Raw genomic sequence first — 25,758 nt, forward strand, 5'->3', positions numbered from 1 at the left:
CCCCTTCTCCTGAGGATTCCAAATGGGGAGGTACTCTTAAGGGCGGGCACAGAGGCACAGAATGGAAAGAGCCTAGGACTGGTTGCAAAGTCAGCCTGATTCTGAATCCAGAACTTTGGTTGATCCAGAAAATACCTCCTACAAGCTAAGACATCCTTCATTCAATATTTGAGGCCACAGCCGGACACCCTGGTACATAGCCAACCCCCTGCCCCAAACAGTCTGGATTCTTATAAGCAACTTGGAAAAGGCTTCCCAGGACTTTCAAGATGTGCCTTTCCTATCCAGCGGCTTCCCAGTTGTGCTGTTACCTTAGTCTTCTCTTCTCAGAGATGTTCAGCGCATATTTCCGGATAGACTGGTTACTGCAGTTCCCAGCAAAGCCGCTCTCCAGCTGAGAGCTAAGAGAACTTGTTGGCTTCCGCAGAGTGCTACTTGGCTTGTCTCGGTGGAGGACAGTTGTCCTCTTGCGTGCAACCGACTGGTAGCTGGGCAGTTCTTGGAGGAAATGCACAAAGGGAGTGACAGACCCGGAGTCCATGGATAGGTTCTCTGGGGATGAAGGCAGAAAAGCATCCTTTAGGGCCAGAGTGATAAGAGAGCAGGGAGAGCACTTGCCTTGCACATAGTAACCTGGATTCAATCCCCTGCATGCTATCTGGAACCCTGGGTCTAGAGAGGAGTGATTCCTAAGTGCTGAGCCAGGAGTAACCCTTATGCATTGCCAGGTGTGCCGCACCCCACCCCTCAAAAAACAAAGGCAAAGACAAAGCAAAGTCTGGGAAGAACCAAACAAAATTAGGAGATCTTGGAGACCAGAACTAAGCCTGTAGCCCTCCTCTGGCTGGGGCCAGGGACAAAAGCATTTGCATTTTAAATAAAGGTTTTTTTGGGGGGCTGGAGCAATAGCACAGCAAGTAGGACACTTGTCTTGCAAGCACTCAACTCAATTTCAATCTTCAACATCCCATAGGGTCCCTTGACCCACTAAAAGTGATTTCTAACTGCAGATCCAGGAGTAACCCCTTGAGCATGTCCCAGCATGTCCCTAAAATAAAAATAAATAAAGGGTGTTTTTTTGTTTGTTTTTATAAATACACCATGACTTACTAAGTTGATCATCTTTATGGTTTTCTTTACCAGAAATGAATTAGTTCACTCAGAGTGAAATCATTGTCTTAGCAGCCCAGTCTGCAGTGACAGTTATGTGGTAGTTGAGTCCCTGAGAGTCCACAAGTCCCTATGTGGCTTTGGACAAAGAAAGTGAGGAATGTTTGCTCCACTGCTATTCCATTGTGCTGCTTATGATGATACAATGGGCACGTGTCACACAGAAAACAGCTCTGAAAGCCACATCCCCTGTATCAGCGACATCCACGGCACTTCCTAAGTGCCGGGCACTGGGGAACTGGTCACAGCCTTCCACCCCATTCTGTCCTGCTCTGCAGTGGTCCTGGGATCTTCTTGGACCCATGAACACAGCAGATGTAGAACTGGATCGTTTCCAAAGCCTGACAGCCCAGACAATTACCCTCATAGAGGTCTGAGCCCGTGGCCCTTCCTGAAACCTAGTGACCATCTACCCCTGACCACAGATGCCTGCGAGACCTCCAGGAGCACAGACAGATGCACAGAAGGTGAAAGGCCCTGGCATTTGGGCCCACCTGCTGGGTTATACCCAGAGATGCTCAGGACTCACTCCTAACAGGCTCTAGGATATCATTATGGGATGCCAGGTGAGGAGGGAAAGATGCTGAAGGGAGGATTCTCTGGGTTGGGATTGGACCCTCGGATGAGGTGGGCATGGGGAGCAAGAGCCTTGCCTTTCAGCTCCTGCCCAGAACACTCGTCTCACTGGCCAATGGTCCTATTGAAGGGAGACCAGGAGGCCAAGGACACTTGTGGACCCCACATGTATACATACCCAGTGCCTTGCAGAGCCACCCTCACCCCAGTGGTGATCAGCTCAGGTGCTTCAGCCAACAGGAAGAGGCAAGACTGGGTGCTGGAGGGACCTAAAGCAATGGGAAGGATGGGGAAGAAAAGGGACGAGGGGCCACTCTTCCCTGTAGGCAGCAACGAAGGCCTCCCAGCTACTGTGGGATCAGGACCACAGTGCAGACAAGGGTCATCTCTGACTCACAGTCTCTCATCTCCAGAGACAAGGGAACAACCTAAGACTGGCACAAACCCAAGCACAACAGGCCATTTACCTTCCTCTCTATGCCATATGAGGACCCCTTACACCTCATTCTGTTTTATAAATATGAGAGGGAGATGTGGGGTAACCTTTATAACTAAAAGCCATATATCTGGCTCTAACAACAGCCTGACATTTCCAAAGATGGGCCCCCAGTATGCTCATCCCCCACCCTGTTTCCTGTTATCACTCTTGCTGCCAAGCCTGTAACAGTCGGCAGAGGACCTGCCTGCCTGCCTGCTTTTTGGTCAGTTTTCGCTTCCATACATTCTTGGCACATATGCAAGTATAATGGATAAATCAATATCTAATGCAAGCATCTGGTATTCAAAGAAATGACTGCATACTGCCTCCTGCTGCTTGCACTCTATAAAATGGTGTGTAAGACTGCTAATAAACGGTCTATGCTGCCTGACAGCATTTTCCCCAACTGCGTGAGTGTGTGTTCTTGCCAGTTGCCTCTCCTCCTCCCCCAGCTCGCCCTTGACCCCAGATAGAGTTGACGAGACCGTGGCACTCTCTAGGGAAAGCTCCTCCTCTGCTGCCTTTTGTGAGCCATCAGACCCTCTGCAGGGAAATAGGACCTAGATATCTAGCGAGTCATGTCAGACAAGAGGGCCAAAGGGATAGCGAGGAAGGGAGCTTAACCCTGTTGTTCAGGATCTACAAGCTGCGGGTCTGACATTTTGCTCCTGTAACCTAGCATTGCTTCAGAGATAAGGATCCATGACAGGTTGAAACTGCAGAGGACAGAGACTGGGCCCAGAACAACCAGTTCCAGGAACTTCAAGAACATGTACCAGGACAGTTAGATAAACTAGCAGCACCAAGAGGCCTGCAGGCAATAAACCTTATGAAACTGCACACCAAGTTGCGAGCACCCCAGAAGGCAACTGAGCCCCTCCTCTACTACTTTAGCCAAACAATTTAAATCTGGCTGACTTAATACGTACTAAGAACCTATAGTTTTATCTCTAGCTTGAAGCCCCAGCAGCCCTATCAAAGTGCTTGCAAACCCCATCTGGTTCATTGCCACCTGGTATCTAATAAACTCCTTTTGCATGACAACCGTTCCCACTGGTCTTTGTGGGTCAGATCTCGAGTCCAGAGCTAACATTGGCACAGGATCCTACTCAAAAGTATGCGCTAATGAATGAATGAATAATGGCAAAGGAAGAATGGGGTTGGGGATTCATTTTTTTCTGCCTGGTTATTTTTTCACATTCAAAATAGAGAGCTAAAGGAGCAACAGTTCAGTGGATAGGGATCTGCCCCGCACATGCCAACTTGAGTTCAATCTCCGCATCTCATATGGTCCCCTAAGCACCGCCACAAATGATTCCTGAGTGCAGAACTAGGAGTAACCCCTGAGCATCACTGGGTGTGGCCCCAAAACAAAAATTAAAAAAAATATCTTGCAGTAAAATATGGACTATGCTGATTATAGTTCACATTCGTTGTCTTTTTTTTTTTTTTTTGATGGTGTGGGGGCCACACTCGGTAGTATTTGTTTTATTTTTGTTTTTGGGGGGGATTTGGTTTTGGGGTCACACCCGGTGGCACTCGGTTTACTCAGGCTCTGTGCTCAGAAATCACTCTTGGCAGGCTCAAGGGACCACGTGGAATGCCAGGATTTGAACTTCTGTCCGTCCTGGATTGGCTGCATGCAAGGCAAATACCCTACCGCCATGCTATCTCTCTGGCCTCACTGAGTGTATTTGAAGACTACTCCTGGCTCTGTGCTCAGGGTTGCTCCTGGCATTATTTGGGGGGCGCTAAGTAGTGTCAGAGATCAAACTGGAATCATCTTGTGCAAGTCAAAAGTCTTCTCCTCTGGACCAATAAAGTTTGTATTTTTGTTTCACTGTTTTTGGGCTACACCTGGTGTTGCTGAGTGCTTATTCCTGGTTCCCTACTCAGGGCTCACTCCTGGAGGTGCTCAGGGAGACAGACCCCTGGGATGCCAGGTTGGCTGCATGCAAGGCAAGCACTCTTCCTGCTATATTCTCACTTTGGCCACTAGTCAGTATCCTTGATCACTCCAGCCTCCATGGTTCCCCAACACTGTCTCTTCCTTCAGCATCAATCAGAAGCCTTTCTTCCTCAAGGCTCTCCACCCTGCAAAAAAGCAGTGGTGGCCAAGAACTGGCACCAAACACTTTTTCACTCCTCGACCCAATGCCAAGAAGCATTTTCCACCATCAAACATAAATGGCACTGGTGAGGTCAGATCCCAACATAAAGAAGTAACTGGTGGGGCCGGAGAGATAGCATGGAGGTAAGGAGTTTACCTTGCATGCAGAAGGTCAGTGGTTCAAATCCTGGCATCCCATATGGTCCCCTGAGCCTGTCAGGAGTGATTTCTGAGCATAGAGCCAGGAGTAACCCCTGAGTGATGCTAGGTATGACCCCCCCCCCAAAAAAAAAGAAGTAGGGGGTCGGGAGGTGGCGCAAGAGGTAAGGTGCCTGCCTTGCCTGCGCTAGCCTTGGACGGACCGCGGTTCGATCCCCCGGTGTCCCATATGGTCCCCCAAGCCAGGAGCGACTTCTGAGCGCTTAGCCAGGAGTAACCCCTGAGCGTTACCGGGTGTGGCCCAAAAACAAAACAAAAAAAAAAAGTAACTGGTAAGGTCATATCCCAGGCAAGTAGAGCAGTCACAAAGAAGCATCCACCAGCCACTTCAGGAGAATAACTCACTTTATTTTTAATGGGAAAGGGATATTTATATTGAGGGAGAGTAGGGTGGGAACTCTGTGTCAGCCAATCAGGTAGGACATGTAAGGGGTGTATTTCTGTATTTAGGGAAAACAGGGTATAGGGGATTAGGGAAAGCAGGGTGTGTGCTCTTGGTGTTATAACAGGATGTGTGTGCTTAAGGTGATTAGCAATAGAGACCTACCAGCACCTGCAGCCTGAGCCATGGGAGTCCCAACCTGAGAAGAGAGAGACTGAGCCTGGAGCCTAACCATCTGCAGAACTGCAGGGCTGAGCGTTCATTCATGAGTCATGATTCCGAATACCTGGGTGGGGCCTAAGGCCCGGCGGGTGCTGGGCTTTATGACTAGATGAGCAAACAGCCCTGGAAACAGTGAGTAACTGGGAATCATAGCCACTGGGCCCAGAGGCAGGTGAGCTTCCGGTGCAGGACAGTTACTGAGACAGACTGTTCAAAGTCACGGAGAGACAGGAATTCAGCCTCCCCGGTTCAAGCCACCTTTGTGACCTGATGAATTTCCTGCCTGTAGGGAACCCTCACAGTCCCACCTACAAAATGGGGACTATGGGTCTGGCCTCAAGTTGTCCCTACAGGGTTATATGACATGCTTAGAAAAGAGGCCAGAGAAGTGGGCTCTTGGTTTCTGTTGTTTCAGAGCTATACCCAGTAGTGCCTGAAGTTTATTCCCAGCACACTGCTCTGGGATGGAACATAGTCCTCCTGCCTGCAAATCAATATACCAGCATTATGGCAATATATACCATACTTGAAAGGCATCTTGCCAGTCCCTGTACCCCTATTTAATAAAAGGAAGGGTGTTGTATTAATTATTAACTATTAAGTCCTAGTGTGGTGGATGGTGGTGAGGCCTTTTTCCGCTCAGCCTGGCACCTGCAGCCCCTTCAGCCCTCAGGTCTGTAGGTACAGGGTGGCAACAAAGAAATAATCCACAGAGAGTCAGTTGAAGTTTCAGGAGGCATCCAACTTTATTCCTTATTACAAGGTCCTAACCGCCATGTGCATATTCCTCACATGGCCTCTAAGCTAAGCAGCCTCTTTCTGCTGCTCTGTATCCACCCTGTGTCCTATGTCTCCTTGCTACATCTGCCTCTCTCTCTCTCTCTCTTGCTCCCCCACCCAGCAACCCCTTAATAACCAACCATAGACCTCCCACAACTGGGACGGTCTCACCATACAGGTGAGAGGCAGGAAGTTGGGAAGGGGTAACAGCAGGATAGTGGCCAGAGCAACAGCACAACAGGTAAGGCATATACCTTGCATGGGCCGACCTGGGTTTGATTCCTAGCATCCCACATGATCCCGAGCCTGCTAGGAGAAATTTCTGAGCAAAGAGCCAGGAGCAACCATTGAGCACTGCCAGGTGTGGGCCAAAAAAAAAAAAAAGAAAAGAAAGGAAAAAAGAGAGGGAGGGGGGCCGGGCAGTGGCGCAAGAGGTAAGGTGCCTGCCTTACCTGCGCTAGCCTTGGACAGGACCGCGGTTCGATCCCCCGGCGTCCCATATGGTCCCCCAAGCCAGGAGCGACTTCTGAGCACATAGCCAGGAGTAACCCCTGAGCGTCACCGGGTGTGGCCCAAAAACCAAAAAAAAAAAAAAAAAAAAAAAGAGAGGGAGGGAGGGTAGTCAAACACCTCACAGCTTCTCAACTCCGCAGCAAAACTCAACTTTTGAAACAGGAGCCTGAATCCCAAAACATACATAGGCAGGGCCCTGTTCTAATAAAACTTGATTTAAAAACATATGGGTGGGGCTGGAGAGGTGGCGCTAGAGGTAAGGTGTCTGCCTTGCAAGCGCTAGCCAAGGAAGGACCTCGGTTCCATCCCCCGGCATCCGATTTGGTCCCCCCAAGCCAGGGGCAATTTCTGAGGGCTTAACCAGGAGTAACCCCTGAGCATCAAACGAGTGTGGCCCCCCCAAAAAACAAACAAACAAACAAAAAACATAGGGGTCACAAACCAGATGGTAAAGCACCTGCCTTGCATGTGTGAGCTCGAGTTTGATCCCCAGCACCAGGTTGTGATTCTTGACTTACAACCCAGCCCTGCCAGGAGTGATCCTTGAGCACAAAGCCAAGCGTGATCCCTAAGCACTACTGGGATATGGACCCCCCCAAAAAAAATTAAGGGAAGGGGGTTCATAATAGTAAATATCCAAAAGATAGATGGCAGCCAGGATCTGTTCCAGGAGCTCTAGTTGCAGACCTAAGATCAATTAGGACCTGCTCATTTGTGGATGAAAGCAACACTCTTCACAGTTTCAATGGGCTGAAATCAACTCCCCTAACAATTTCAATGGGGAGGATGCGGATAGGCCCAGGCCTTGCATGGACTCTCCCATCCTTTGCCAAGGAAAATCCTCAAGTTCTGGAGGAGCCAAGCCCCTCACACACTTCCCCCTGAAAGCCTCATATCCCCACACTACAGGGCTCACCCCACTAGGGGAGATGAGGAGGCTTTGAGGGGGACAGTTCTGTGAAGAGAATGGCCTGAGAGTGAGCTGAACCCTAGAAAGCTTGCTGAGCTCTGAATCCCAGGGTTCGGCCTGCTCATCTCCAGCTCAGAGCCTCTGTTGAGGCCACATAAGTATGAGCAGACCTTTGGCCACAGGAGCCCTTGACTACTTCTTTATGGTTCTCCTGTGCTGGGACTTCATCAAGCACATTGGGGGCCTCAGTTTCCCTATAGGGATGGTGAACAGCACCTCCCCCCACAGAGCCAATTGCACAAAAATCCAAAGGTGCCCACTTGCACCCCTCAGAGTTCTAAGTAGGTGTGTTGCCTACTCCGGCTGCTCATGGCACTGCCCCTCCAGGAACCATTTGCACCACCTGTCCATGCCCACCAGGGGCCTAAGCTCATGACGAGGGCCCTCTCTACTCCATACCTTTATAAAGTGCTAGCAGCAAGCACCCTACATTCTTCATCCCGTTGAGGTGCATCACCCCACCCCTGCTGGAACAAAAGCTTGGCCACAGCAGGGTCCCACCTTCCCCCTTGTAGGTCTCCAGTATCCATGCTCCACTCCTACACCAGGTTGGAGTTCACAGTGATGACTGTGACCTAGGGGGTGGGGACCTCCACACTCAAAGTTCCTTTAAAAAGCAACCAGATTAGGGCCCAGAGAGATAGCAGGGCGGTGTTTGCCTTGCAAGCAGCCAGTCCAGGACCTAAGGTGGTTGGTTTTAATCCTGGTGTCCCATATGGTCCCCCGTGCCTGCCAGGAGCTATTTCTGAGCAGACAGCCAGGAGTAACCCCTGAGCACCGCTGGGTGTGGCCCAAAAACAAAAAAAAAAAGGCAATCAGATTACAACAAAGCTTACAACAGAGACCAGTCATTTCCTCCCTTTTTTCCTTCTAAATTCTTCACTTCCTGAAGAAGAAAAAAAAAAAAAAAAGCCACCTACCCAGAGGCAGCTAGGCAGAGGTCAACCACAGCTCAGAACTGCAGTGGCCTGGCATGTGGCCCCCACCTCTCTCTCTCTTGTCCACTCTCTCATGTCCTCCTTTAACTGCAGCTGCATTCAGACTCACAAGAAGCACTCTATCTTCCCTTTCAACATCTATCCTGGTTATCCCAGGAAGGGATCAGAGGTGGAGCCCCTCAGGGTAAACCATTAAGAAGCAAACAGGTCCTTGTTACGGGTCTGGAAGTTCATGGAAAACTTCTCTACTGCCAGCCCTGAAGTAGCCTCAAGCAGCACTCTCATTTCAAGGTACAGAAATCATCATTCCCTAGATCAGGGGTCTCAAATTCACGGCCCTCGGGTCGTTTGCGGCCCTCCGCACAACATTTTGTGGCCCGCGGCCGGCCTTCAAATATCGCAGTATTCGTGAGTATTTGCTTACTGAATAATCGCAATAAAAATCGCATTAGTAAGAAAAAAATCGCGTTAAACATTCGCATACCCTGAGCAGTTCAGTTCGGGGTATGCAAATGTTTAATGCGATTTTTTTCTTACTTATACGATTTTTTATTGCGAATACTCGGTAAGTGAAATCCCTTATGAGGCCCTGCCTCACCCCGACTTTGCCTCCTGTGGCCATCAGGTAAATTGAGTTTGAGACCCCTGCCCTAGATGAAGAATGGACCTCACCCCTATTCTTTTGTTTTGGGCAGTACTCAGGAGTTACTCCTGGCTCTATGCTCAGAAATCGCTCCTGGCAGGTTTGAGGGACCATATGGGATGCCGGGATTTGAACCACCGTTCTTTAGCATGCAAGGCAAACGTCTTACCTCCATGCTATCTCTCCGGCCCCACTCCTATTCTAGAAAGAGACGCTCACAGAGAAATAAAATGGTGTGATAAGGGGAGGGCCCCAGACAATCAACTATCTTTCTCCACAACCACATCTCCAAGGAACTTTTAAGGCACTTAGAGCTCCCAGCCAAAGTAGGAGACTCTCCATTAGATGTCTTCCCGAATACCATTTGGGCTCCCCCCCAATCTGGAGAAACCCACATTCTCTCCTGAGTGCCTCTTTCTCTCTCTCCTCTATTTTTCCGAATGAAATAGAGTTGTATTGCTATATTTGTCTCCTCCAGAAATTACTTTTTTTTACAAGTGTACACTATATAACCAGGAATCTGGGCCAGGTCAGCACAGATGTCCCTTTGCCTTGCTCCAGCCAAGGCTCCCCAAGAACAACTTGGGTGATGGAGACCAGTTGCCATGTCATGAAAAATAAGGAGGTCTCAGGTACAGTTGACACCAGCCAATGAAAGAGACAGAGAGAGAATATGCATAGAGAGCATAGTAGTTACAGCACTTGCCTTGCATGCTGCCAACTCCGATTCAATTTTGGCATCACACAATCCTCCATGAACTGCTGAGAGTAATCCCAAAACACAGAAACAAAAGCAGGTCCCAAGCACCATCTAGTATGGCTCAAATACCCCTCCTCAAAAAAAAATTTGGAAACCACAAATGTCCATCTATGGCAGGATAAAATCTTGCTGTAACCTGCTCAAAAGAGATACCGGGTTCAAAATGAAGCAGTTATGCCAAGTCCAACCAAGACTTACTCCTCAACCTCACAGCTGCACCAGCTTCTCTCAGGGTGGAATTTTATAAACCAAACAAACAATCTGGAATTTCCTCAGAAGCACCAGTGAGGTCACATCTGATTCAACACTCTCTGCACTCTACCATCCTTTCAAAGGAAGATAACTTTGCCTGAAACAAACTTTTCCTTTGCTGCTAATAACTAGGTCCTCTAATCAACTCCTTGAAGCCCCTTTCTACTCACAGAACAAGGAACTGTTCAATACACAAACTTTCATCAAGCCAGAGAGCTCTGTATTTACTCCATCAAGTTTTATTTTAGTTCTTTGCTGGCTGTTGGATTTGGGGGGGGGGGGGGGGAGGCTGGAACCCAGGACTCTTGCAGGCAAAGCAAACATTAAGTACAAGCCCTGGCTGGAATGTTGCTTTGTTTTGTTTTGTTTTGTTTTGTTTGTTTAAAGGTTACATCTGGCTATGTTCAGAGGTTACTCCTGGCACTGCACTCAAGAATGATTCCTGGGCCGGTGAGGTGGCGCTAGAAGTAAGGTGTCTGCCTTTAAGCGCTAGCCAAGGAAGGACCAGGGTTCGATCCCCAGCGTCCCATATGGTCCTCCCAAGCCAGGAGCAATTTCTGAGTGCTTAGCCAGGAGTAACCCCTGAGCATCAAACGGGTATGGGGGGGGGGGGGGGAGAATGATTCCTGGCAGTACTCGAAAAACCATAAGAGATGCCAGGGACCAAACCCTACTCACTATGTGTGTGCAAGGCAAGTACCCTCCAAACTTTACTATCACACCAGCCCCTTCAGTGTTGCCTTTTTTTTTGTTTCGTTTTTTTTTGTTTTTTTTTTTTTTGGGGCCACACCCAGTAGTGCTCAGAAATCTGCTCAGAAATAGCTCCTGGCAGGCACGGGGACCATATGGGACGCCAGGATTTGAACCAACCACCTTAGGTCCTGGATCGGCTGCTTGCAAGGCAAACACTGCTGTGCTATATCTCCGGGCCCACCGCTTTCTTTTTTTTAAAGAACTCACACAAGGGGGCTGGAGAGATAGCAAGGAGGTAAGGATTTTGCCTTGCATGCAGAGATCAGAGGTTGGAATCCCGGCATCCCATATGGTCCCCCGTGCCTGCCAGGAGCTATTTCTGAGCAGACAGCCAGGAGTAACCCCTGAGCAACACCGGGTGTGGCCCAAAAACTAAAAAAAAAAAAAAAGAGTTCAATCCCAGCACCACTCCGCAATCCCAGATTTTGGGAACCTTGGTTCTACAGCAAAGTGTGTAATTTCCAAGATTCCTGAGCCTCTGATCATCTCCACAAAACCAAAAAAGGCAAGAGTGGCAGAGGGACAGAGATATATTAAAAATGTTTAATAGGGGCCGGCGAGGTGGTGCTAGAGGTAAGGTGTCTGCCTTGCAAGCACTAGCCAAAGAAGGACTGCGGTTCGATTCTCTGGCATCCCATATGGTCCCCCCAAGCTAGGGGCAATTTCTGAGCACTTAGCCAGGAGTAACCCCTAAGCATCAAAAAAAAAAAAAAAAAAAAAAAGCCCGAAAAACCAAAAAAAAAATGTTTAATAAAACATTCCATTAAAATGTGAGGGGTGGGAAGCCATGGAAGTTCTGTTTTTTTGTTTTTAGCCACACCTGGCTAAAAACAGTTCAGGCTTGACTCCTGATTCTACATTCAGGGATCACACCTGGTGGGGCTCAGGGCACTTTATGGGATGCCAGGGATTGAACCTGGGTCAACAGTGTGCAAGGCAATTGCCTTCCCCACTGGACTAATGTTCTGATCCCCCTGCCAGAGAAAATCTAATTATACACTGTCATTGAATCACTGCATTCCTATGCAAATGTCAGGTGAGTGATGGATCAAACAAATCTAGCCACTGTGCTAACCACACACAGGCACTCGGATACTGCTCAAGCACTGTGTCAAATGCACAACTGTAGTGACTGTAACGAAGTTGTTGTTGAGAACCCTGGTGTTCTACTGCCTACTACTAGAAAAGTTGAAAAACACTGGTGTACCACCGTGAATAGAATCCCCCTGAGGAGGGGCACTGTATCAGCCCAGGATGTGTCTCTGCAGAAGTGTGTTGGCTCACAGGAGTGATTTCTGAGATCAGAACCAGGAGTAAGCCCTGAGCACTGCCAGGTGTAGCCCCCCCCAAAAAAAAACAAAACAAAAAAACAAAAAAAAACAAAAACAAAAGAGTGTTGGCTCAGGTAAGTTTCAGACCCACAAATGTGTGATTCCTCTGTTGCTCCACATGGAACTCAGATTTCGGTGAAAACATGGACCCTCAAAAAAGAAAAAAAAGGAGGAGCCGGAATGATAGTATAGCAAATAGGGAGTTTGTCTTGCACTTGGTCAATCCGTCTTCAATCTCCAGCATCCCATATGGTCCCCCAAACCTGCCAGGAGTAATTTCTGCACACAGAACCAGGAGTAATCCTCTGAGCATCACTGGTGTGTCACACACACACACACACACACACACACACACACACACACACACACACACGAATTGTCAATGTTCAGTACACAGAAGACAGTTCACAGATGCAAAAAATTTGAAAGACTGAAGAGGGAGCACAGAGATCGACCCTGGTTCAGTCCCCTGTACTACATAGGGTCTCCCAAATCCCACAAGGAATGGGAGCAAAGAGCCAGGAGTAAGCCCAGAGCATGGCTAGGTGTAGCACAAAAGCCAAACAAGAACCGCAACAAACAAGAACTGGTCTCAAAAGGCTCAGTAACGGCATCAGTTTCCTAGTCTATGACCCAGGCCCCCTTTATCTTATTCCCCATGGCCCCATTAACTGCTCTTCCAGGAAACCCAAAGTTGATGTTTTCAAAGTGCTACAAGGACACAAACCTGATCCCTTCTCTGTAAACCTTCCACTCTCGAGTCCCAGTGAGGTCAAGATCATAAAACATCAGAGGGCAGAAGAGAAACCCATTAAAAGAACCACTTAAAAAAAGAGTGTGGCTGGAGTGACAGTACAGTGGGGAAGGCAGAACGTGTTTCCTTGCATGCAGCAGACCTGGGTCTGATCCCTGGCATCCCAAATGGTTCCAAAAGCAATGCCAAGAGAGGATTCCTGAATGCAAAGCAACAAAACCAGAAGTAACCCCAGTATCGCTAGGTGGGCGCTCAAAACAATACATTTTATAAAAATAAAATAACATCCTAGGGCTAGAGTGATAGCACAGGGGTACGGAATGATTCCTGAGTGCAGAGCCAGCAATAACTCCTGGGTGCCGCCAGGTGTGGCCAAAAAGTCAAAAATGAGAAGAAAATAGCATCCAAGCCAGTCCTACTTCTGAGCACCTTCTGTTGGTTCTAGGGCTCTTTGGATGCCGTTGGCCACGTTTTCTTCTGCGAGATGCTGAGAACAATTCAACAGGAAGAACCCAATGTCCAGATATACTCTCAAGTTTTTACTGTAAATGATAGGAACAAAGTCTCTGGCTGAAAACAGGAAAATGCTGCAGAGGAAACCCAGCAGGATCGTGTGTCTGACTGGGTCTCAGGCAAGAAGTCACACAGCCCCCCAAGGTGCCTACTAGGTGCTGAGAAGGTTCCCACCCAGCCTGGGTGGTGTTATTCGTTCTATGCAAACTTGGGGCACTTTTGACAATACTCAAGAAAAGGGAAAAGTAATCAAATATTTATGAGAGGCATGAGAAAGGCCCATCCCTCACTGCACACTACAGGGCTTGTTGTGAAGGGTGGATTCTTAACTTGTATCGAATTAAGAACTGCCAAGAACAACAATGCCAGTACTTTTGGCTGGTTCCCACTTAACTGCATGAACCCCTGCCTCGTTTTTCTCTTTCTCGGCCACCCCCAAATCCTCCTCTCCAGGAGACTTCGGAAGAAGTGCAGGGTCAGAGAAGGCGAGTCACACATCAAAGGTCACACAGTAAACCGACAGCGATGTTTTATCTCAAATGTGGGTGAAGCTGGCACCTCCTCCCAGGGCTCTGAGCATAGCAGAAGCTTTGGTTACTTTTATTCTCATTTAACAGAAAAGGTTACTTTGAGATAAGACTTGGACCCTGCTCTTCCATCAACGGAAAGGCAAACCCAGAATCCCCCCCCCCCTTTGTCTTTGGTTTTTGGGTCACACCGGCAGCGCTCAATTAGGGGTTCCTCCTGGCTCTATGCTCAGAAATCGCTCCTGGCAGGCTCGGGGACCATATGGGATGCAGGGATTCGAACCACCGACCTTCTGCATGCAGAGCAAACGCCCAGCCTTCATGCTAGCTCTCCGGCCCAGGACCCCCTTTATCTGGTTTCTCTTTAGCAAATCAAGCACATGCCCTCTGAACCGGGCGGGGATGGGGAGGTGGAAGAAGGGCGGGGATGAAAGTGGGCGAGCAAGTGCAGCGGGGAAGGGGCTGGGTTTTGCACGCGGACGACCCGGGTTCGATCCCCGGCACCCCGTAGGATCCCCCTGAGCCCAGCCAGGAGTCACTCCCGAGCGCGGCCCCAAACCCACGAAAGGATGAAAGTGATCCTCTGGGCACCAACGCCCACCAAGGCCCCGTCTCCCCAGAGCCCCGGACCCGGACCCCGATCGGCGAGGTGGGTCGGGGGCGCCCCGCGCCGGCCTGATCTGACCTGACCTGACCGGCCCTTACCGTGGTGAAGGGCGGGCTGCCGGCCGGGCCGGCCGTGCGGGAGCGCGGGGTCGCCCGTCTCGCTCATGGCTGCTGCGCCCCGCGCCGCCCCGAACGAGCCGAGCTGCGGGACCAGAGCCGCCCGCCGGCGCCGCCGCTCGCGGAGCCCTCGGAGCGGGATTCCAGATTCCGGCGTGGCGTCACAGAGAAGGGCGGGGTCTTCGTGGACCACGCCTTCCGGGGCCACGCCCACCCGGCGTCCGGGCCGGGGACTCCGGGACCGCTCCGGGAAGGCGGAGCCACGGGGGACCCGCTGTCTTGCAAACGAGGGGAGCAAACTCACACGCGGGTGCAGCAGAGGGCCGGGTGGGGGCAAATGCATGTGGAAGGAGTAAGATTACTGTTTGGTTTTTTTTTTAAGTTGGGACCCCTACCCCGACGGTATTCCTGGCTCTGCACTCCACTGTGGGATTCCCTTTTTTTTGTTTGTTTTTGTTTTTGGGTCACACCCGGCGGTGCTCAGGGGTGACTCCTGGCTGTCTGCTCAAAAATAGCTCCAGGCAGGCACGGGGGACCATATGGGACACCGGGATTCGAACCAACCACCTTTGGTCCTGGATTGGCTGCTTGCAAGGCAAACGCCGCTGTGCTCTCTCCGGGCCCGATTCCTTTTTATGTTTTGTTGTTGTTGTTGTTGTTGTTTTGGGCCACACGCGGTGATGCTCAGGGGTTACTCCTGGCTATGCACTCAGAAACCACTCTGGGCTTGAGGGACCATATGGGACGCCGGGGTACGAACCGCGGTCCGTCCTAGGTCAGCTGAGTGCAAGGCAAATGCACTACAGCTGCGCCATCGCTCCTGCCCTCCTCTTTGTTTCTTGTTTTTGTGCCACACGCTATGGTGCTCAGGATTCCTTCCTGACTCTGTACTCAAGAATCACTCCTAAAATAAATAAATAAATAAATAAATAAATAAATAAATAAATAAATAATCACTCCTGACAGGCTCGGGGGACCATATGGGATGCCTGCGATGGAGTCCCGGTTAGCCTCTTACTAGGCTGTGCTGTCATTCAGGCCCTCGGGGACATTTTTGACTGGACTCTGTAGTCCTATGGGGTGCTGGAGGTCAACCCCAGCTTAGATGCTGGCTGCATTCAAGGCAATCACCCTCCTCTTTCCCTGTACTCAGACTTTCTCTGCAGACACTTTCTCAGACCCAAAAGCAAGGTCAAGACCAACAGAGGTTTGTCCCGTGGGTGTGTGGTGTGAAGGCATCCTAGATGCAAGTTGCTGAGGCTTCTTTGTGGGGTCCTTCTCCCCCAAACCTGTAACCCAACTATGATCATAAGAAAAACAGCGAACATTCTTTTCCCCTTCAGAGGGCATTCTGAAGCTTGGGGAGGTGTTTGGGGGCCACATCTTGTGGTGCTCCGACTCTGGTACTCCTGGCTCTGCTCAGGAATCACTCCTGGTGGCCTCAGGGACTATATGGTATGCTGGGAATCCCATGTGAGACTGACCACATCCAAGGTAAGCTGTACTGTCTCTCCAGTCCTTTCTTTTTACATTGTACCTTTTTTTCTTTTTTGTTCTTTTTCTCTTTTGCTTTTTGTGACAGTCAGCAGTACTCAGCAATGCTGCTTTCTCTCCTGGCCATCCTCAGAGAACCATATAGGACATCAGGGATAAAACCTGGGTCAACTATATCAAGACAAACACTCTCCCTACTGTACTATCTCTCGAGCCCTGTTTGCCAGTATTTCTGGTCATATTCCTCTAAACCACCAAAGTCAACAAAAGCAGGGAAGGTGTCTGGGACATAGCCACTGAGCCTTCGAGATGGTTTGGGATGAAAACAGTAATGGCCAAACAAATCTGAACCCATTTGAACTTTAGAGGTCAACGTTGGTTCATCTCTTCGAGAATTGTACCATATTGAAGTAATGATCAGATTGTATTTGGCTGTATGGAATGGCTCCTATTTACAAATATTTGTCATTCTAATAAATTCCTAACTAGCAATCTGGGGCCAAGGTGATAGCACAGCAGTAGTGCATTTGCCTTGCACACAGCCGACCCAGGATGGGGTTCAATTCCTGGCATTCCATATGGTCTCCCAAGCCTGCCAGGAGCAATTTCTGAGCACAGAGCCAGGAGTAACCCCAAGCACCACTGGGTATGGAAAAAAAAAAAAAACTAGTACCGTATTTGTCGGCGTATAAGACGACCCTTCAACCCATGAAAAACATCCTAAAAGTCTTAAAAGTAAGTTACTTCTTTTTTTTTTTTTTTTTTTTTTTTGGTTTTTGGGCCACACCCGGTGACGCTCAGGGGTTACTCCTGGCTATGCGCTCAGAAGTCGCTCCTGGCTTGGGGGACCATATGGGACGCCGGGGGATCGAACCGCGGTCCGTCTCCTAGGCTAGCGCAGGTAAGGCAGGCACCTTACCTCGAGCGCCACCGCCCGGCCCAGTAAGTTACTTCTTAAAAGTAAAAGGGGTGTGGATCACTTGTCCGTGAAGCTGGAACAAGTTTCAGCATGCTGTATACCAGCATATAATATGACTCCCGACTTTTAGGAAGTTTTTCATGGGTTGAAGGGTCGTCATACGCCGGCAAGTATGGTAAGTTGAGTTTTTGAAAAATAATTGCTTAACTCAAAATAAAGGGTTTTTTGTTTTTTTAATAAAAAAATAAATAAAGTTTTTAATTAATTATTCATCATGATTCAGAAAAATGTTGATAACAGAATTTCAAGCATTCATTGTTCCAACTCCAAATCCACCACTAGTGCCAGTGTCTCTTCACCAATGACTGGATCCTCTCCTTGTTCCCACTCCCCGCCCCCACCTACTAAGGGCTATTTTTACTTAAGGGAAAGGTCTCTTGGTTTCCAAAACTGGAGCCTACTTTCCAGTTATTTCCCCAAGGGAGCTGAGTGACATGTCAGCCTCCCTGAGCCCCAGTTTTGCCATTAGTAAAATGAGACTATAAAACCAATGGTAAGAATGGGGCCGGCGAGATAGCACGGAGGTAAGGCATTTATTTGCCTTCCATGTGGTGGTTCGAATCCCAACATCCCATATGGTTCCCCCTGTACCTGCCAGGGGCAATTGCCAGGAGTAATCCCTGAGCGCTGCCGGGTGTGATCCCCCCAAAAAAAATGATCCCGAGGGGCCAGAAAGATAGTATGGTGGTAGGGCGTTTGCCTTGCATGTAGAAGGATGATGGTTCGAATCCTGGCATCCTATATGGTCCCCCCAGCCTGCCAGGATCAATTTCTTTTTTGTGGGGGTTTGAGTCACACCCGGCAGTGTTCAGGGATTACTCCCAGCTCTATGCTCAGAAAGTGCCCCTGGCAGGCACAGGGGGACCATATGGGATGCCAGGAATCGAACCACCATCCTTCTGCATGAAAGGCAAATGCCTTATCTCCATGCTAACTCTCCAGCCCCCAAGATCAATTTCTGAGCATAGAGCCAGGAGTAACCCCTGAGCACTGCTGGTGTGACCCAAAAACAAACAAACAAAGAAGAATCCGCAAGAGATTTACGAGGACAAAAATGAACCTGGAAGCCAGTTCTAGACCTGCACAAGAGCAAATCTAAACCAAAATATCAAGAAGCTCAACCATGGACCAGTGACAGAACTTGGTGGTAAAACACACACCTTGCATACAGAAGACTTGGGTTCAATCACCAGTAACACAAAATATAAGAAAAGAGGGGTGAGAGTGCTAATGTGATACAGTGGACAGGGTACTTGCCTACCACACAGCTGACCCATGTTCGATCCCTGGCATCCCATACGGTCTCCTGAGCACTGTCTGCAGTAATTCCTTAGGGCAATGTAAAATCACCCTATGCACTATGTCTCCAACCCCAGGTGAACAAGTCTAAAGCAGAGTCACTGCACAAAATAATCCAAACCAGGCTGAAGGTGAAACACATGTAGTCTGGCAATCTTCTACCTTATATGGAGTGCTAGCTACCTGACAGAACTATCTTTTTTGGGGGGGTGGGGGGGCACACCCGTTTGATGCTCAGGGGTTACTCCTGGCTAAGCACTCAAAAATTGCCCCTGGCTTGGGGGGACCATATGGGACGCTGGGGGATGGAACCATGGTCCTTCCTTGGCTAGCGCTTGCAAGGCAGACACCTTACCTCTAGCGCCACCTCTCCGGCCCCAGAACTATCTTTTTTTGAGTACAGAGACCACCCCCAGGTGGGACAGTTAGGACAGAGTAAGGACAGATAGCTCAAGCTATCCTGAGCCAATTCTGCCCAGCTCTACAAATAAGACAATCTCTATTTTGGGGTAAAACCAAGTTGTAAACAAATAGATACAAAGAAACCAGGCAGGGGCCAGAGAGATAGCATGGAGGTAAGGCGTTTGCCTTTCATGCAGGAGGTCATCGGTTTAAATCCCGGCACCCCATATTGTCCCCTGTGCCTGCCAGGAGCAATTTCTAAGCCTGGAGCCAGGAATAATCCCTGAGCACTGCCGGGTGTGACCCAAAAAACACAAAAAAAAAAAAAAAAAAAAAAAAAAAAAAAGAAAGAAAGAAAGAAACCAGGCTGTAAAATAAGGTTTAACCTAACAGGGCAGAGTTAGGAGTTAACCCCAAAGCATTGTCAGGTGTAGCCCAAAACCAAAAAGACACCACACACACACACACACACACACACACACACACACAACAGAAGGTGGAGTGGGTGGGAGGGGGCATATGAGGACTTATGAGATCCTTTAGAGGGGATGGGGGCTCCAGGATCTCATCTCCTTGAAGAGGTGTCTATCCCAGCTACCCCCCCCCATTGTCAGATTCTACCTCTTTCTTCAGGCATACCCAGGCACCCCACCATGGGGCAAGAAAGGAGCCTAAGAGACACACTTCTGGACCCTGGCAAGGACCCTTCTCTACAGAGTGGCCTCACAGTTCTCAATCTAAGAAAGGGAAACATGCAGGAAGCTGGAAAAGTCTTTTCTCTGGGTCCTCTTGAAATGCAAAAAAATCCAGGTGTGGGGCCGGAGAGATAGCATGAGGTAAGGCATTTGCCTTTCATACAGAAAGTCTTTGGTTTGAATCCCGCATCCCATATGGTCCTCTGAGCCTGCCAGGAGCGATTTCTGAGCGTGGAGCCAGGAGTAACCCCTCAGCGCTGCTGGGTGTGACCCAAAAAACAAATGAACAACAAAAAAAATCCAGGAGTGCAGGGACTGCCTGAAGGCAAGATGCCAAAACCATTGAAAAAAATGCAGAGTCCTGAGCCAGCAGAAGCTGAGGGAGAGGCAGCTCCACATCCCTCCCCCCATGTTCATCACCCCAAGGCAAAAATTCCTTAGGCAAGACTTGATTTTTTTTTGGTTTGTTTGTTTTTTTGGGCCACACCCAGTGGCATTCAGGGTAACCCCGTTACTCCTGGCTCTTCACTCAGAAATCGCTCCTGGCAGGTTCATGGGACCCTAAGGGATGCCAGGAATTGAGCCCAGGACCATCTCAGGTTGGCCTTGTGCAAGGCAAACGCCCTACGCCCTACCCCTACTGCTGTGCTATTACTCAGGCCCCTTAGGGAAGGCTTGAAACTCTCAGTTCCCTTGATAGGCTCTGGGGATAGTCACGGAGAACAGAAATCAGGGTCTTCCACACAGAAGCATAATTAATGGTGGATTGACTAGTATCCAAAGTCAGTGGAATCTGGGGCAGCAGCCGGGTGTGGCCCAAAACACACACACACACACACACACACACACACACACACAATGAAGTCAGTGGAACCTAAGCACATGAGAACTGGTTTCAGTAAGAAACAGACTTGGAGGGGACTGAAGAGAGGAGAGGGAGGGAGCAATAACTGTGGTGGAGGGACATACTCAACTGGGAAGAGGGGTGTCCTGAAAGGTGGTAAAGTGTTGTGTAGGAAACCCTGTCAGTAATATAAACAAATGTATATTGGCAAAAACATATATGGAGTAAAAACAAATATATATATATATATATATATATATATATATATATATATATATATATATATATATATATATATATATATATATATATATATATATACACCTCTTATGGCCAGAGCAATAGTACAGCTGGTAAGGCTGTCTTGGGTTAGATCCTCAATATCCAATTTGGTCCTCCAAGTCCACCAAGAGTGATCTCTGAGAGCAGAACTAGGAGTAAGCCCTTAGCAGAGCAGGGTGTGGCAAAAAAAAAAAAATGTGGGGAGGGAGAGTGCCTCTGGGAAAAGCAAACTGGTAAGTGGGAGGCAAGCTGGACTAGGGAACATTGGTGAAGAAAAGCTGACACTGGTGAATGCATCAATGCATCGGTGTTGAAACTTGTATGCATGAAACACAGTCATGAATAACTTTGTAATTTCACAGTGACTACATTTAAAAAAATGTTTTTTTAAAAAATAAAATTAAATCAGGGTCTTGCCCAGAATTCAGATTTTCACCAGAAATAACCTTTGGAACAAAGCCCTGTCTCCCTAGCAGAATACACATCCCATCTCCTCCTGGGTACCCCAAAGCTTGCTTTTTTGTTGTTTTTGTTTTGTGTTTTGGGTGCTTAGTGTTCACTCCTGGCTCTGCACTCAGGAATCTACTCCTGGCTGACTCAGGGGACCTTGTGGGAATGGAATGCCGGTTTACAAGGCAAGTGCAAGACCCCTCCCAGCTGTCCTATCATTCAGCTGTTTCTTAACTCCTGATGATCAGCACTCCCAAGTGAATCATTTGTGTGATTCTGATTCATGTGAATTAGAATCCACATCCCTGCAGATTCCCCATTTATATGTGATTCAGTGTTTTTTCTCTTATTCTGTCCAGTGTCCCCGGCCTTGCCACCCTGTCCAGCCTGAGAAGGACTGAACATGTGGAAGGATGACCCACCCCCACCCCCAGAGGCTTAGCCCATATCACAGGCTCTCAGTTTGGCTAAGCCAGTGCTTCTCAGTTATTTTCTGTCATGCCCCCCCAGGAAGAAGAAAACATTTTGGCACCCCCCGTGCGACTGTAAATAGTATCTTTATTTAAAAAAAAACTTTAACCTGCAAAACAAAAATATATAAAATAATTTGAGCTGATTATTTTTTTGGGGGGCCACATCTGTTTGATGCTCAGGGGTTACTCCTGGCTAAGCGCTCAGAAATTGCCCCTGGCTTGGGGGGACCATATGGGACGCCAGGGGATCGAACTGCGGTCCTTCCTTGGCTAGCGCTTGGAAGACAGACACCTTACCTCTAGCACCACCTCTCCGGCCCCGGAGCTGATTTTTTATGCTCTTTGATAATGTTTTATTGTATTTTTATTTTTTATTTAAACACCATGATTACAAACATGATTATAGTTGGGTTTCAGTCACAAACAGAATACCCCCTTCACCAGTACAACATTCCTACCCTCAATGTCCCCCCTCTCTCCTTCCCATCCCCTGCCTATATTCAAGATAGGCATTCTACTACAGTTATTTTATTTTATTTTATTTTATTTTATTTTATTTTGGTTTTTGGGTCACACTCAGCACCACTCAGGGTTTACTCCTGGCTGTATGCTCAGAAATTGCCCCTGGCAGGCACAGGGGACCATATGGGATGCTGGGATTCGAGCCACCATCCTTCTTCATGAAAGGCAAATGCCTTACCTCCATGCTATCTCTCCGGCCCCTACATTTACTTTTTTTTTTTTTTTTTTGGTTTTTGGGCCACACCTGGTGACGCTCAGGGGTTACTCCTGGCTATGCGCTCAGAAGTCGCTCCTGGCTTGGGGGACCATATGGGACGCCGGGGGATCGAACCGCGGTCCGTCTCCTAGGCTAGCGCAGGTAAGGCAGGCACCTTACCTCGAGCGCCACCGCCCGGCCCCGCATTTACTTATTTTTAAGTTCAGTAAGATGTTTTTTTTTTTTCTTTCTTAAAGGATAAGTGTTTAAAAAAATACAGTAGTAAAGGTGTAAAAGTGACAGTCACCGTTGTTTACATAGGTTCAGCAAAATATGGGGAAGACAGGGAAAAAAACCTTGGCCTGATTACAGGAAGGCCTCACACCAGAAGTTTATTGGCATAAGATCGACTCTGGGCTCCAGGCATACCAGTCTGCCCAAACCCTGAGTCATTCTCTATGGTCCCGGTGAAGCTTTTTCGCACTTTAGCTATTGTTGGTGTCATGTTCCTGTATTTAAAAATTCTGGATTCTGTGCATTTCTTTCATCAAAGTCAGGCTGATGTGGAGCATCCTCTAGTTTCACCTCACCATTAGATGCAGAGACCTGCCCTGCAAGCCGGTTGTTGCTGTCAGAGCAGTGATAGGGTCTTTCCTGGTAGAGGTTTGGGTTCTGGGAGGAAGGAGAGAGAAGGCTGTGGGGGGCAGCCGAGGCCGCATCTTCCCCTAAGCTTGACCAAAAAGCCTACAGCTTGGAACCCATGCCATCCCCATGTTGCCTGCTGAAGCTTCCGTGAGCTGATTTCTTTTTTTTTTTTTTTTTTTAGTTTTTTTGGGTCACACCCGGCGGTGCTCAGGGGTTACTCCTGGCTGTCTGCTCAGAAATAGCTCCTGGCAGGCACGGGGGACCATATGGGACACCGGGATTTGAACCAACCACCTTTGGTCCTGGATCGGCTGCTTGCAAGGCAAACACCGCTGTACTATGGCTCCGGGCCCATGAGCTGATTTCTTAATCAGAGGTGATGTCTGGATTAATGGCTACAATGAGCACGTTTTGCAATGCATAGCTTTTCGAAGTGGATTTTGAAGCAGGACACAACAACTCTCAGCTCCAGAGACATACAGAGACATAAACACGGGGCTTAGCTTGTTATGACAGTATTTGCCGAGGTCAAACTCGCCCTCCTTTACGGAGCCTCGCACCCCTCCTGGGGGGCGCACCCCATTATTTGAGAAACACTGGGCAAAGCCGAGGTGGCTCCTCTCCCTGCTGGAGAACCTCAGCAAGTCTGCAAGATTTAATGCTTGGCTGCTGGCATCATGCTTCTGAGGGAGCTAGCGGATGGAAATGGTCCCTTTGGAAGATACTAATTCCTAGATCAGCCCCAAAAGTTGTGGGGAGCCTAGCTGATGAAACCTAAAACATAGGACACCTCAGTAATTCCTAATCTGGTCACCCACGTGACCAAAGGCGCCCATGCCTTGAGAACAAAGGAAATAGACAAATAAAGTAATTCTGAGCAGCCCAATACATCCAGCCAGAAAGAAAATTATAGAGCAACTTGCCTTTGTGTTAGCAAAAGATTATTAGGATTACAGCTGATGTTCTTTTTTTTTTATACTTTTTTTTGGGGGGGGCCACACCCATTTGACGCTCAGGGGTTACTCCTGGCTATGAGCTCAGAAATCGCCCCTGGCTTGGGGAGACCATATGGGACGCCGGGGATCGAACCATGGTCGGTCCTACGCTAGCGCTTGTAAGGCAGACACCTTACCTCTAGCGCCACCTTCCCGGCCCCACAGCTGATGTTCTATTTATGCTTGTTGAGTAAAATTTATAGAACTCTGTTTGAATCTTATGCTTTCAGGTAAAAACGTGCTCTCTACCTCTTTGCCCCTCCCTATTACCTGCCCCAGTTTATGCTAATAAATGCTGGTAATTGTAATTGGTGGAAAAACCTGTAACACCCTCTGACATATTTCAGCCCTTAAAAGCTGATTTCCCCCGGCAATAAATCCTTTTTGAACAGCATGCGTTGTCTTAAGGGCTCTTACTAATTTCTCAAGTTCTTCTTTACAGGTCAGTTCTGCTCGGGTGAACCCACTAATAACTAGCAACCTTCATTTCCACACCCCCGCGGGTCGGGGTCTCCCATGAGAGTTGCAAAAAGTCACTGCCCCCCCTACACAGACTATCCCCAACTCTCTGAAAGTAACCTTTAACCCCTCTAACAAAGAGAGGGATCCCGAGGACAGTGGCAAATCCAGACCTCTTACACACAAAGTAAGTGCTCAGCCCATTGAGTTATTTCTTTTAAACTCAGGGTTTATTCCTGGCTCTGTGCTCAGAAATTGTTCCTGGCAGGCTTGGGGGACCATATTGGATGCCAGGAATCAAACACAAGTCAGTCCAAGGTCAGTAGTGTGCAAGGCAAATGTACTACCATTGTGCTATCACTTTAGCCCCCCATTGAGACATTTCTCTGGCCCCACATTCCATTTTTTTCCCCACATTCCATTTTTATCACAGTTCTGCATGTACCTGTATATATGTGTGAGTTGCAAAGTTCTCTTTCCTAGGAGAGACTTTAATCCTGATCTTTGCATATTCAAATAGATTATTTGCAGAGACAGAGATGAATGATGGAAAACATAGGCTCTTGAGCCAAGCAACCTGGGCTCAACGCTGGCTCTATACTCACTAGTTTTGTTACCTGGAGTAAGTCACTAACCCTATCTGTGCTCTTGGTTGCTTGTAGATTAACATATGAATTATTGGGTCCTGGATGGAGGTGGATGATGGTGAGATAGAGGGATGGGTGTTCTCTGCCGGCCCAGCCACTTACCTGCAACTCCCTCCAGCCAGCGGGTCTGAGGGTTCAAGATAGCCACAAGAAAATGATCCACAGTCAGGTTTCAGGAGACAACTTTATTAAGGCCCTCGCCAACATGTGTGGCCTATAACCTTAAACCTATTTAAGCATGCTCTCTTTAGTGCCCTGTCATCTCAACCTCTTTCTGCCATGTCTCCTCCAGCTTCTTCTTCCATCTCCTGCTGAATCCCTCTGAATCCTTGAAATCTCCTTTACACCCCAAGGCAATCTTTTTGTTACCTACCAAAGACCCCTCCCCAAAATGGGCTGGTCTTACCATCAGGTAAGTTTAAACAGGAAGGTGGGGGTGGGGTGACATATCCCCCTTCTTGAATAATTAATGAAAAGGGCAATAAGCTTTTGTTTTCCTAACTTCCGGCTTTGGCCAAAGGCGGGAACCTTAATATTCCCAAAAGCACAAAGTTTAAAGTATAAAATTAAAATATCAGCCTTTTCCATAAACATAACTTCTGCAAAATATACCTGTAACTTAAAATTTTCTTTTTTTTTTTTTTTTTTTTTTGTTTTTGTTTTTGGGTCACACCCGGCAGTGCTCAGGGGTTACTCCTGGCTGTCTGCTCAGAAATAGCTCCTTGGGGCCGGGCGGTGGCGCTGGAGGTAAGGTAAGCCTTA

The 25,758-nt window shown here is 48.4% G+C and overlaps 1 protein-coding gene across 1 annotated transcript in view; it reads right to left on the reverse strand.

The window, feature by feature from the left end:
- TMC7 (transmembrane channel like 7) overlaps window positions 1–14,957 on the reverse strand; it is a 47,588-nt gene extending 32,631 nt beyond the window's left edge. Inside the window, exons 1-3 of the mRNA XM_049788112.1 lie at window positions 14,455–14,957; window positions 2,653–2,767; window positions 312–577 (exon numbers count right to left, since the gene is read on the reverse strand). Coding sequence (XP_049644069.1) covers window positions 312–577; window positions 2,653–2,767; window positions 14,455–14,957 — 884 coding nt within the window. The remainder of the gene's footprint in view (window positions 1–311; window positions 578–2,652; window positions 2,768–14,454) is intronic.
- Between the last annotated feature and the right edge of the window lie 10,801 nt (window positions 14,958–25,758).

This window comes from Suncus etruscus, chromosome 15, assembly GCF_024139225.1.
Source record: "Suncus etruscus isolate mSunEtr1 chromosome 15, mSunEtr1.pri.cur, whole genome shotgun sequence".
NCBI lineage: Eukaryota > Metazoa > Chordata > Mammalia > Eulipotyphla > Soricidae > Suncus > Suncus etruscus.